The sequence below is a fragment of the Eriocheir sinensis genome, chromosome 51 (assembly GCF_024679095.1).
Source record: "Eriocheir sinensis breed Jianghai 21 chromosome 51, ASM2467909v1, whole genome shotgun sequence".
Lineage (NCBI taxonomy): Eukaryota > Metazoa > Arthropoda > Malacostraca > Decapoda > Varunidae > Eriocheir > Eriocheir sinensis.
In genome coordinates, this window is record NC_066559.1 from 9978879 (window position 1) to 9993451 (window position 14573).

Sequence of the window (14573 nt, forward strand, 5' to 3'; positions counted from 1 at the left end):
TTGCGTGGCTAAAGAGTTAACCAACCGCAGGGCAGGGGCGAGGTGAGTGCATGAGGACAAAGGTAGGTTAAGGGGGGAGGTCAGGAAGTGCGTGAACACTGCTCTGTCTATGACGGGGCATTTGAATGTTTTATTTTTTATGCAAATTTCAACTTATAACCAGCCTGTCGGTCCCTAACCCCATTATAACTCAAGGACAACCTGTATAACCTTGTAGAACGATCATTATCATCAATGGAGACTCCGTGCTGATGGGAAAGTTTCCTCGACAATCTGCTCATTTTATCCATCTTCCCAGTGTTAGAGGTAAAGTTGGGGGAATATTCTACAGCAGTGCTCATCTCCCTTGGTGCCTGTGGTGGGTGAGAACCCTTAGCCTGACGCAGGGCCAGTGGAACATCAGGGTTAACACAGTGGAGTTACCTTCTCCAGGTTTCACCAGGTACACATTTAGTGACCATCAGAGACACGCCAGTCCTCGTCGAAGGACCGACTCGGTCGGCTAGATTTCGATCACCGATAGAGTCGGTCTGTCGGCACCCTGCTACAGGCCGCCATTAGGCTAAGCCCGTGCTCCCCCGCGCAGGGAGGGAGCATTATTACCCTCTTAAAGGGCCGTTATCGGACAAGGGCCCATTCCCCTAGTGATACTATGGGTAAATCTTTAACAACAACAGTGACCATCCTCAAAGCAAGGATGAATAGTCGGGTGGGCTGCATGCCAATAGGTGCACCTGACAATCACCAAATGGGGGAGTACAAACTTGGCGGAGGGACTATTTTGGCAGCCATAGCCGGTAACGGGTTAAAGAGTAGCCTATCCAGATATTAAGTTTTTATTTATTAATGATCCACGAGACATCAAAGAGTTAAATCAAAGTATGTGCTTATCTTTGTACTCTTCTGGAAGTACGCCTTCATACAGCCTGTGCCTAAGAAGGGTGACCGTTCCAATTCCTCAAACTACCGCCCTATAGCTTTACTTTCCTGTCTGTCTGAAGCTTTTGAATCAATCCTTAACCAGAAGATTCAAAAGCACCTTTCCACTTCTAACCTTCTATCTGATCGCCAGTATGGGTTCTGCAAGGGGTGTTCTACTGGCGATCTTCTTGCTCTCTTAACTAATTCTTGGTCATCCTCTCTTAGCCATTTCGGTAAAACTTTCTCAGTTGCACTAGACATATCAAAAGCTTTCAATAGAGTCTGGCACAAGTCTTTGCTTTCTAAACTACCCTCTTTCGGATTCTATCCCTCTCTCTGTTCCTTTATCTCCAGTTTCCTTTCCGGACGTTCTATCTCTGCTGTGGTAGATGGTCACTGTTCTCATAAACCTATTAACAGTGGTGTTCCACAGGGCTCTGTCCTATCACCCACTCTCTTCCTGTTATTTATCAATGATCTTCTTTCCATAACAAACTGATCTATCCACTCATACGCTGATGACTCCACTCTGCATTATTCAACTTCTTTCAATAGAAGACCCTCGAAACAGGAATTACATGACTCCAGGCTGGAGGCTGCAGAACACTTAACCTCAGACCTTACTATCATTTCCGAGTGGGGTAAAAGGAACCTTGTGTCCTTCAGTGCCTCAAAAACCCAATTTCTCCACCTATCAACTCAACACAATCTTCCAAACACCTATCCCCTATTCTTCGACAACACTCAGCTGTCAACTTCTTTAACACTATACATCCTCGGTCTATCCTTAACTCAAAATCTTAACTGGAAACTTCACATCTTGTCTCTCACTAAATCAGCTTCCTCGAGGTTGGGCGTTCTGTATCGTATCCGCCAGTTCTTCTCCCCCACATAGTTGCTATCCATATACAGGGGCACTGTCCGCCCTCGTATGAAGTATGCATCTCACGTGTGGGGGGGCTCCACTCACACAGCTCTTCTGGACAGAGTGGAGTTTAAGGCTCTTCGTCTCATCAGCTCTCCTCCTTTTACTGATAGTCTTCTACCTCTTAATTTCCACTGCCATGTTGCCTCTCTTTCTGTCTTCTATCAATATTTTCATGCTGACTGCTCTTTTGAACTTGCAAACTGCATGCCTCCCCCCCTCCCGCGGCCCCGCTGCACGCGACTTTCTACTCATGCTCATCCCTATACTGTCCAAACCCCTTATGCAAGAGTTAACCGGCATCTTCACTCTTTCATCCCTCACGCTGGTAAACTCTGGAACAGTCTTCCTTCTTCTGTATTTCCTCCTGCCTACGACTTGAACTCTTTCAAGAGAAGGGTATCTGTACACCTCTCCTCCGGAAATTGACCTCTCTTTCGGCTACCTCTTTGGATTCTTTTGTGAGCAGCGAGAAGCGGGCTTTTTTTTTTATTAGTGTTTACTTTTTATTGTGCCCTTGAGCTGTCTCCTTTGTTTAAAAAAAAAAAAAATCCTTGTATTCATTCATACACACACTGGTAATATTTCTGTGGTGTCTGATTCACTTGTTTGAGTGAAATTCTATTGTGAAAAGTCACATATTTGTGTCACTAGTAAAAATGAAACTAGTAATGAAAGTTTTGCCACCATGAAATATACACAAATAGATAAATATGAAAGCTCACTTAGTCACAATAAGTGACATCACCTGCTTTGTGCAGTAAAAATATGCTATTTGTGGTATCTGACACCTGCAAAATGGCGTACAGGCTGGCTTGGGCCTCGGAGCAACAGCCTCAACGTTGCCAGATTGTCGTACTCAGGCAATTATATTTCCTGACTTCCTACCCCTAAACTGTCTTCTGGGCTCCAATAACGAAACTAATTTATAGTTATCGTTAAAACAGTTAGATCCTGATGTTTCTTGGCAATAGTTAGGCATCAAAAAACAGTTAATACTGTGCTCTGAGTACAATGACCTGGCAATGGTAGCTATACGTATTTTCATATTATTGTTCTGTTGTTTATTCAATGTTCTGTTCAAGAAAAAGAATACCCATAATTTTAATTAGTTTTTGGTTATGAGGATTCTTTACGAAATACAATTATAACATTACCTTCTATTAGTTAGGAAACGTACTGAATCCTGGATCGGCTACAGTGATGTTAGGTGCACCAATTACCCAGGCCAGGATTTGAACCCAGGCACGCAGATTCATAGGCAGCTACGCTAACCACTGCACTGCAATGTTAGCTACTAGGCAAATGTCTTGTCCATCATATTGCTGTTATCAATTTGCTTTCAGGAAAATTTACATCCCTCAAGAAAATGGTACATTTTAATTTGGCACCATAATATCTGAAGCCAGATTAGCAGAAATCTCTCTTTCCACTTCCAGCTTCTCTGCTCTGTTCCCTCCAAAACGTTCCTGTCAGGAAATGGCCACATCAGGAGTGTCCATACACTGCTCATGCACTTTCTCATTGTAAGATCAACTTTACCACAACCAACATAGCATTCTCTTGTGCACTTCTCAGTCTGATAAATAAGTCTAAGCAGTTGTCTCCTGCCAGCCCTCCCCATCCCCTTCTCTTGATGTTCAAACCCTTTCATAAATTCACCAGTCTGCATTCTCCCTAAGTTCATGACCTCCTCATTGCATCATTAGTCCTCCACACCACCAGTCCACTCTCCACTATTTCACAGTTTCATCCACAGCACACATCCTACACACACGGCCACATCTCAGTCTTGGCCTACCTCTTTGAGGCTTGATGGCATCATAAGTCCCAGAATGTCCACCAGTTGGCTGAAGGGAGGTCGCTCCATTGGTTCTGTCCTCCAGCACTCCATCATAACTGTGTGGCTAAAGAAAATGCAAGATGTAAGCATCATGTAGGTGAAAGCAATGTGGAACCTCGTGAAAATCTCAGCACGTGAAGCCTCTACTTTTGTAATCACTGTTATTGCATAAATCTGACCTACAATGAACACTCAGCTTGTTGACAAAAGCAGAGGTGCCACAGATTTGTGTCTCCTCAAGTTCACCACCTTTAGATAAATTATCAAATGGAGCCCAGTAACTTCTCCAGTCAATCCCATGGGTAGACTGCTTCACCCTGGGACTCATCAAGAATTGACACCCAGGCCTGTAGTTAGAAGGGAGAACAATCCTGCCAGTCCTAGCATGTGATTCAGAACCTTGGCACTTTGGAGGGAAGGCTAAGAAGCACACAAATAGGAATGGAGAAATGCTGGCTGTAACTTGGAGAGATAAGAAGCGAGCATTGTGGATTAGAGAACAGACAAGGGTTGAAGACACTTCAGTGACTATTACTGGTGGATTTCAGGCCGTCATATCATATGTAGATCTGATAACAAATGGACAACAGAGTGGCAACATAGGAGTTATAAGAGGAGTCAGGGCAAGTGGAGGACCAGGCGAGAAATAAAATTTGATCATTTGAGGCTCTCTGCGTAAGAAGAGGAACACACTCCACCAGGCTTAGTTTTGGATTCCTCTATTTTCAGCCTTCCTCTGCATGTCTGTGTTGGTTATATCTCCCTCGCTAGGCTGGAGGTAATGCTGAAAGTCTCCGCAGCAAACACAACACGGCGAGGAAGGCTGAGAAGAGTGGAATCTGACACCAAGCTGTTTTTGCCCCGGTGATGCGTTTACCCCTTCTTGTGGGAGCGCCTCATTGGCAGAGCAGGATGGAGTACACGAACTACAGGCAGAGAGAGGTGGAGAACGTTGGGAAAGGCCTCTGTCCTGCAGTGAACTAGAAATGGCTGAAGATGATGATGATAATGAACAGTTCAAGAATGCCATTTCGTCCTCTCATGCTTTTGGGCTTCAAATGTGCAAAACATGTAAAATAATTATTTCTTTATCATTACCTTAAATTATGGGTGTTGATATGCTACCCTTAGAAAACCCAGGTCACTCTTGCCATGTAAAACAAAAAAATTTATCCCCCCCCCCCCCCCCCACACACATTTTGGCCCAAATAGACCTGCTTTCCATGACCTTGACTTTCTCACAGTTATATGCATGTTATTCTGTTTCTTGCTTTTGCCATGCCATGCATCCCAGTGACAACTCAAATCATTTATGGTTTCACTGCCGTCACCTCATTCAACTTCCGTGATATCTCTGATCCACTTGAGAGGAAGAAAATCATAACATTCTAACAATATTTTCATGTCTTTGGGGTATTAACACAAGTATGCTAACTTCTTCCAAGAAAAGTATAAAGAAGGATGAAGCCTCTAATAATAATACCTTCAAGCCCAAATATTTTACCCCTCGTCTTAAAAACTAGAAAACAACAAAATCTGGAGATTTACATGTCATCATTGGCATATTTGGGACAGCCCATCCTGTGTCCATCCTCCAGATGCCGCAGCAGGTCGATGCAGTCAATGTTTGGGTACGGTGCACCCCCCAAGGAAAATATCTCCCACAGGGTAATACCAAAAGCCCAAACATCGCTCTGCTCAGAAAAGATTCGGTCACGAATACCCTCGACTGACATCCACTTGATGGGCATGAGGTCCTGTAGGGGAGAAAATGAGGGAGTGTTGCTTTAACTTATATCATGATAATGTCATGAATTAATAGGAGGCACTCAATTTGACAATAGCCACCATGCCATTCTTAACTCAGTAGCTGCAGGATCATGTTTTTAAAGGCCCCTCTAAGTGAATTAATGAGAAAAATCATCACTTATGCAAACCATTTCATAAAACAGTCGTCCCTCAAATAGTACGGTTTCGGTTTTATACGGATTGTCATGGAAGATTTTTTTTTAGGATTTTTAAATTTCCTGCTCGTCGCATGAAATAGCCATGGCGTGAGTGGCAACACTGTTCTACCAAAACACCTGCTGAAAGCACCCCAAAGCATTCGAGAAAGGTGTTCATCTTGCAGAAGAATTCAGATTTCGGAGAAGTTACGTTTTGGGATGAGTTACGTTGTGGTAGGGAAAGCATACCACGTGAATGAGAGCAGTGTTCGCTGTATCTATCATAGTGTAAAATAAATTCTTGCCGCAGTAGCTACCAGTGCTCCAAGAGTGCTGCAAGAGTGGAGATAAAGGGCGTCCTTTAACTAAGGCTCGTCGTTGCTATGGTAACGGTGTCTCACTCGCAACAAAATGGTGTATGCTGATCTTCCTGCCAGTGCGTTTGAGAGAGCGAGTTGGGATGTCTCGGGCGCCCAGACCAACCCTGGCAATGTTTAACATGCATTACTAGCTGTCCTGGCTGATGAACTCCTTACAACAAAAGATGAAAAGGAAGCTCCAGTAGTTATGGTGGTACAGAGAGGTGAAATGCAATGGAAACACTTATATGTGTTTATTTGAGCCGCCATGTTTGCTGATGATGTCATCACAGCACGAAGGCACTCCACCTTTCAAAGCCGGGAGCCAGTAGACATGCCGAGTTGGCAACTTGTGCTGCCGCATCATTCGTTTGAGAGCACTCGGGACATTCTGAGAGTCTCGATTCCCCCTCTCAAACGCAGCCCAGGAAGTGTTTCTATGGGGAGCACTAATTTTATACGGATTTTCGAATAGTATAGGGGTCCTGGGTCCCTAACCCCCGTACTATTTGAGGGACGACTGTACATGTATGTATATATCAATGCATTTGTGATCAGTTTATGCATCATCTATTTTTTGGGGTTTATATCATGGCAAAAATTTGGCCCGTCGCTGGTACTCGGTTAAGCCACAAATTTGGCTCGTCACTGGTACACGGTAAAGCCACAAATTTGGCCCGTCGCTGGTACACGGTAAAGCCGCAAATTTGGCCCGTCGCTGGTACACAGTAAAGCCGCAAATTTGGCCCATCGCTGCTACCACCGGGTTAAGAGAACAGGAGTTTGTTAATGCAAATACAGTAAAACCCAAACTATCCAACCCAGGGGTACCCAGATACACCAAGTCTCTGGCAAAGATCTGGCCCACACAAAATAAAAGAAAATCAATAAAAAATTAAAACCTCCAACCGCCACAAGATTTGCAATACCCGCACTGTGTGGCCGCTTACTTCTGTTTTCGATCATCACGCTAGCAGCACCGCACCCCTACCCTGCAGCCCCCCCACCCTTCCTCAACACACCCCACCCCAATCAGCTGATTTGCTTATGGCATTATTACACCTGCCTTGGTGGTGCCCTGAGGAGTGCCACAAGTAAAGAGAGAGAGAGAGAGAGAGAGAGAGAGAGAGAGAGAGAGAGAGAGAGAGAGAGAGAGAGAGAGAGAGAGAGAGAGAGAGAGAGAGAGAGAGAGAGAGAGATTTACATAGAAAATCAGACCACAGTGACCCCATGGTCCAGACAAGGTGGTCTGTCCTAAGTGATTCTACATCAGTGGTTCTCAAACTTTCTGACATTGTTACCCCTGACAGCGCAGAGGTAGAGGACAATTACCCCTAGCCCCCATTCCTGTTCATTTACAATTATTTTACATGAAATTATAGGAAAGGAAAATATAATATTTAATTATTTACTCATTTTAATGCATTTTTTTATTAGAAAATCAGTATTTAATACAGAATAAGAAATTTAGGCATTATTTCCTTTGATAAGAGATAAAATTAAAGCGTTTTTACTTTAAATTTATAGCTAATTGGAATGAAACCTTTTTTTTGGTGATTAAGATAAATATAATAAATTTTATTGCTACATTAATCAAAAAAATGGAAATCCTAGTTTTAATATATTTTAATATATTTTATAACTCTGTTGTAAAAATGTAACTTCCTTAATAAATGAAAAGTTGAGAGATACATGTTTGACAAAAAATAAAATATTTTCTTTTGTGAAAAAATATTAATGCATTATTTCATTCTCAACTGAGAAAATAAACATTATTGTTGTGTTATTAATGGAAACATGGGATTGTTTTCTCTTTACTAATCTATCAATGCAAGGGTCTGTAGAGGACAGTGCACATCGCATATCAGCATCTGTGTCTTTCAGCCTCCTAGAGTTCTTGATGGATATCAATGAAACTTCACACATTTTGTCAATTTGGGGTATGTGAGTGTCGTGGGCTATAAAGTTTTTTGATACCTCAATATTAAAGGGGGTTTACGGTGGGGAATTGAATTTCATTAGAATACGAATATTTTAAAGGGTTTACCTACTTTATTATTATTTATCAATTTACTGAATTTTACTCTAAAGTATTTTAATTACCCCCAGTTTGAGAACCACTGTTCTACATTAATTAGATGGCTCCAAAACTTTGCATATCAAGTCTAATTAATATTAAGTTGAAGGAAGTGACGGTCGAGCTTGTTTTTAAAGGAGTCAATCGTGTTACACTGGACCACTGAAGGTGGGAGCTTATTCCATTTTCACACTACAACGTTGGTGAAGAAAAATTTGGTGCAGTCTGAATTTATTTGTCTACATTTAAGTTTTACGCCATTGTTCCTCGTTTGCAAAGTGTCATCGATCATAAACAATTTTGTTTTGTCCACATTCATGAATCTATTAAGCATTTTAAAACATTCGATCAGTGTTCCTCGGAGGCGACGTTTCTCTAGAGAGAGCATGTTAAGGGTGAAAAGCCTCTCGTCGTAAGGTTTGTTGCGCAAGGAAGGGATCATTTAATATTTTGTTGCACCTTCTAATTTAGCAATGTCCTTTGCATGGTGAGGAGACCAAAACTGTACCGCATATTCCAAGTGGGGTCTGACTAAACTATTGTGGAGCGGAAGTTTTACTTTTTTATTTTTGAATAAAAAGTTTCTTTTAATGAAGCCCAACATTCTGTTTGCTTTATTCGCTACATCGATGCATTGATGTGAGAATTTGAGGTTTGACACGATTTTGACACCCAGGTCTTTGACGCATTGAACACTTTTGATTTTGACGCCGCGCATTTCATAACTGAATTTTTTATTTCATAATTGTTCCAACTTGAAGGACCTGGCACTTGTCTACATTAAAGGGCATCTCCCATCTATCAAACCAAGCTGAAATTTTACACAAATCCTCTTGGAAGCTTTGCCTGTCTTTGTCAGTGAGAACTGAGTTGCTAATCTTTGTGTCGTCTGCAAATTTACCAATGAGATTATTGATTCCAACATCCACATCGTTGATGTAAATAATGAAGAGCACTGGGCCAAGAACCAAGCCCTGAGGGACGCTACTAGTGACAAGCGCCCACTCTGAGTTAAATCCGTTGATCACCACTCTTTGTTGCCTGTTGCTCAATCAATTCACGATCCATTCGTGTACTTGAGAGAGAGAGAGAGAGAAAGAGAGAGAGAGAGAGAGAGAGAGAGAGAGAGAGCTTGACCATCACTAAATTTGACCACATAATAATGATAAACAAATTAACATATAAATCAACAACAGAGTTGCACATCACAGTCTCCGGGTAAAACTCACGTCTTTTTTCTTCTTGTAGATGTTATCTTTATATATGTCCCGAGACAAACCAAAGTCACTGATCTTCACCACATTATTGTCAGCAAGGAGAAGGTTCCGAGCCGCCAAGTCACCGTGAAGGATCTGGGGAAGAGAGGAGGAAAACAAATGTTGATAGCAAGGTCTTGCAGTGATGGGCAATAGTTATCCACTTAGTGATGATTCAGCATGGTGTGTGGCGGTGGAGTGCCAGTGAATCTTGTGCCAGATTTGAAGGGAAGGGAGTCATGTTCAGCTGCCGTGATGCAGCACAGAAACTGTCATTTATCAGCAACATCAACTCCTGGACTTTGAGCATTCACAGTGATGAGGAACTATTTCAGATCCTTTAGAAAATATATCTTAAAATATGATACACGTAAATTATGAGTTGTAACTGAATATCTATTGCCTTACATTCCTTTTGGACAAGTAAGCCATGCCATGGGCCACCTGCCATCCCCAGGAGAGGAGATCATGGGTGGAGAAGGGAGCATTGAACCCAGGGACACTGCCAACTCCATATGTGAAGGCATTCCCTTTGGAGTCTGAATGAGCTTCACTCATGAAACAGGAGTCTGCAGAAAAGAAGGAAAATGAAGTAATCCATAAAGTATTGAAGCTGCATTAGGTATATGTTTACCTTTGCACCAACAGTTCTACATGCAGGCAATGCTCTTTAGGATTTAATAATATAAACACTCCCTGAGCTTTAAGTCATGGAGACTCCTTTGACAACACCATCACTTCATATCATCAAAGAGGGAATATTTATTTAAAAATGATTGTCACTCTGTACAGATTTCTTTTCAGTGTTAAATTGTGAGGTGATAACATCATGAAGGTTGATAAACATCAGGTCCAGCATCACTGGTGGCTGTGCTCATGTTGCCTCCAAAACAACTACTTTATATATAAGTGGTGAAAATTGTCCCCTCAGTAATGTCTACACACAAGTCAATGATGACACTGTAAATGCAGAGACATGATCCAAGACTTTCATGTAACTCCTATGAGTGTCATAAATGCTTTTAAAGTATTGACAGCACATTAGTATTACGAGGACATGCCTCCAGGGGCGGCCAGCGTTGGAAATTTTTAGCGAACCAGTCAGGTTGCTTCCGTTAATTTATTCCGCTACCCTTAACAAAGTCCCCCAGCAAAATGTGGTGCGCGCAGTGAGCACTGGTGCAGATTTTCAATTACGCTAATCAAAGCAATACATTATGTCGTGTTAAACACTCAGTCACAAAAGAGTATTGATAATATAAAATGGAATTGTATTATTGATATTTGGTAACAGGATGACAAACAATAAGACAAAATATTTCACTTGACCGAAAGCTGATATAAAATACAATTATATATTAATAATATAAGGATATATAATCATAGATATTATAAGTAACTGATTATGTAAGAGGGTGTACAAGAGTGACTGGACAGAACCCAGAAACAGTGTTGTAATCAGAGGAGTATATGCTGCAGGGCTGGAGGCTAGGGAGAGGCCTGAAGTGACAGGTCTGTCTTGAAGGCAGTTAGGGACAGGCATAGGTTGCTGTGCCAGCTGCTCTAGATCGTTAGTGAAAGCAACGCTGCAGACTTGTTCACCAGGTTGGCCAGTGAGGGTGGATGGAAGCCAAACCTCGTGATGACCCCTGACATCTCCTATGATGGAGAGTCAAGCCAAAGGTGAATGGTTCAGGAAGTGTCCCACTTTAGAATTCAAGCATCCAAAAGTCTGGTAATCTTTCCTACTCCTTTCCCTTTCACTCACACACAAAGCCTGGTCACTGACCTGTAGGAGACAAGGGGGATGAGGTTTGTCGTGTGAGGTTTGTGGTGTTTGTACCCAGACTCCATAGCTGAGAGCTGTCTGAGGTGGTGTTCAGGAGAGTGTCAGTGCCAGGAGTCAGGTGTCTGGAGTCTCTACTTTGTAAAGTAAGAGATCTATGAAAGCCTTCATGCCCTTCAATTCCTTCCTCTGGGCCTGCAGTTGATGTGCTTACCCCCATGCAGTACAGAGGGTTTTGTGCATGGTTAATGTCAGGCAGGCAGGGAGAGGTGCTTTCTGCTGCTGAAGAGTTGTCAGATGACACAGTGGAAGGGTGAACAGACTTAGCACAGTGGCCTGGTGGAGGGGCAGAGAGCACAAACTGAGGAGAGCTGGAAATCACGTGCCTTTCCATGTCAACAGGTGCTTGAACGTGACTTGTGCTGGGAGGGAAAGTAACATAAATTTTGAGTCTATCATCAGTCACTGCTGGACAACTTTTTCCCTAAGCCCTGCCCCCATGCCCTGCCTGATGTCACTGCTGGTTAACTCATTGCTTTTGACATACGAGATGACCTAAAATGATAGCTTAAGTAAAAAGACATAAAAGACATTGGAGTTAGTCAATACTACCTTGAGGAGAGGGCTGAGGGGGCATAGCCTAGGAATCAAGATCCATCAAGTTGTCAGGCAGCAACTATGATTGTAATAATATAGGGCATATTAACAACACCAAAATAAGCAGCAAGAGGTGGCTATACAACATGACAAGATGGAGGTATGGTGAGGAGGAGGCGCCAAGGGAGGCTGGACAGCAAGGGTGTCACAGACTCAGCCGAGGTGGCGAGTGACTAAAATCGTGTGCCACGGAATTTTTTCATTAAGAACTTCCTCATTGGATATGAAAATGAGTAGAGGTCCAATGTTGCTGTTATAGATGCGCATGTATAGATGCGTGAGATCACCTTGGGAGTGCCACACTGTTAACAAGACTTACTGGAAGGAATGCGGCAAAGGAGAGGATGGCTCCTTGGCAGTCCTCTTAAAGTCAATCTTGCCAGTGGTACCATCAATCTGATCTATGAATTTATTGCGATGACGATGCATGAAGTGTAGGAGGTCACCAAATCGACAGTACTCAACCAGAATCCAGAGTTCTCCTGCAGAATTAAGTTGACATTCATGTCATTAGCATTCATTGATATGACTGGCTTTTCATTTGGTCTCCATGCATTCCTCCATAACATTAAGAAATGTGGCAGATCAGAAAAACACAAAGAACTTCTCCAACACACCCTCACCTTGCCTACAATCCTGCACTCTGCCTCACCTTGGACTGTGCTGGCTCCCATCAGGTTGACTATGTTGAGGTGTTTGCCGAGATGGATCATTATCTTGAGCTCCATTATGAAGGCCTCCAGCTGTCTGGACTCACATCTCTTACACATCTTGATGGCAACAGTGGTGGTAGCACGACCCTCCAGGCCTGTCACAGTTGCCTTAATCACCTTGCCAAAGGCACCTGAGCCCAACTGCTTTCCTGGAGAAGCAGATTAACATCCATGACGGTTACAGTGGATTGCCAGATGCAAAATCACAGAGGCACAAGAGATTTTGTAAGTTAGTGAATAAGTGTGTAACAAAACTAAGCTCCAGAGATAACATTCCATGGTAACTATGGTGAGAAAATACTGAGAAAAACTTACGTGTAAAGTGTAGAAGGTAAAGGTAAAGTTGAGGGCATATGCTGTAGCTGTGCAAGGCCTCAGTGCTCGTCACTCGCACTCCCCTTTTGAGAGAGTTAGGGTGGGGGCATATGCTGTAGCTGTGCAAGGCCTCAGTGCTCATCACTGACACTCCCCTTTTGAGAGAGTTAGGGTGGGGGCATATGCTGTAGCTGTGCAAGGCCTCAGTGCTCATCACTGACACTCCCCTATTGAGAGAGTTAAAGTCATAGGAAGGATTAAATACAGACAAGGGAATTAAGGCTGTTACAGAGTTTATCAGCGAGTGAGATGGAGGAGTGAAGGGACTGGTTAACTGTTGAATTAGGAAGTTGGACAACACAGGGATGAGCCTGAGTTGAATGTTTTGTGCAGTGAGGGCACAAGAGGGGTGGAGCATTATGCTGATAATGGGTTCAGAGGAGCGGTTAGTGTGAAAGTAGCAATAAAAGCTAACAGGGCAAGCAACACTGCAGCAAACTTAGTACAAAAATCATTCTGAATCAGCAAAAAGAGAACCAGTCTTTACCTGGAGTGATGTTCCTCCGGGGTACCTCCCACCTGCTTTCATCATAAGGCAGAAGTTCTGCCTGTTGCTCAGCTGTGTAATTGGGGTTCAGCTGGCCAATATTATCCTTTAACAAGTGATCCTTCATTACATTAAATTCTGTTTTAGAATCTATTTCCCTCTTCATTATGGTCAGAAGAACACCAACCATAAGAACAAGCAAGGCAATGGCCACGAGGGATATGGTCAACTCCACCCGGACTCCTTTGCTCACCCCTGGTGTTGTGAAAACAAACGTACAACCATTGGGTTACACTGAATGAAAATAAAGAGAAAACCTCCAGCAACAGAAATGTCAAGAAAATGTACAAGTAGTCCCTGCTCACAAACACCAAACTGAAGGTGCAAAACTATATTGAAGGTATAAAAGTGTGACAGTTTGCTAAATAGAACTGTGACAAGCACTACTACAGAATGGTCTGCTCGGAGATGGTAACAGTGCCCCCCCCCCCCCCCCCATGCTGAAGATACAGTAACTGGTGTGGGGGTGAAAGCATTCCACTGAATAATATGGAAAAGGTCCCAGTGTTGCATCATGTCAAAATATTGAAGAGGATCTTCCCCTTCTTGCCACCTAGCAGAAGCCTGTTTGTAACATGTTATTAATGGCTAGGAGCCACACGTACCTGCCACTGAGATGGTGAGGGAACCTGTGACTTCATTCACCCTGTTCTTCGCAACACATGTGTACACACCCGCATGCCTCTCCAGCATAATTCTGAAGATCAGCAGCTCCCTAGAGTTGCTGGAGGATTCCTTTATTTTTTCAACAAAGAATTCTGGCGTGTGGTTGAGAACCTTGCCGTCCTGTGATGGGCAGAGAATTTACAGTTACCTATCATTGTTGTTATCATCATGCTCCCACTTCCTGCAGACACTGGCTGGGAGGGCTGCCAACATGTGATGACTCAAGGCACGGATAGAGCCTTCCAAGGCCTTGGGACACAAGGGCGCCCTTCCTCCGACGCCAGAGTGTCCACCTCTTGCCTCAGGGGCCAGGCTCAAGTCCCGGGGGGATTGTTGAGAAGTAGGTCTACCCTTCTGGACGGATCAATTTCTCATATACTTTGAAAAGTGGAATTACTCCCCGTCACAAAAATGCCTTCAATTAAGAGTAACTAAAATGATAAACTTTGATTAAAAGGGTGCTCACTCCTATTCACCAACCTCTACAAAGTTCAGACAACAG

The 14573-nt window shown here is 43.1% G+C and overlaps 1 protein-coding gene across 4 annotated transcripts in view; it reads right to left on the reverse strand.

Annotated features, from left to right (window-relative positions):
- The window catches only part of LOC126982677 (vascular endothelial growth factor receptor 1-like), a 62253-nt gene that overhangs the window by 7357 nt on the left and 40323 nt on the right, over positions 1-14573 (reverse strand). For 3 of the 4 annotated variants that reach the window (XM_050834941.1, XM_050834942.1, XM_050834943.1), the window contains 9 exons: positions 14011-14191; positions 13346-13600; positions 12423-12632; positions 12090-12252; positions 11117-11535; positions 9736-9896; positions 9301-9423; positions 5238-5446; positions 3648-3753 (listed from right to left, as the gene is read on the reverse strand). In XM_050834941.1, coding sequence (XP_050690898.1) covers positions 3648-3753; positions 5238-5446; positions 9301-9423; positions 9736-9896; positions 11117-11535; positions 12090-12252; positions 12423-12632; positions 13346-13600; positions 14011-14191 — 1827 coding nt within the window. Of the gene's footprint in view, positions 1-3647; positions 3754-5237; positions 5447-9300; positions 9424-9735; positions 9897-11116; positions 11536-12089; positions 12253-12422; positions 12633-13345; positions 13601-14010; positions 14192-14573 lie in introns of those variants that run through there. The other variant, XM_050834945.1, reaches the window with a different exon arrangement.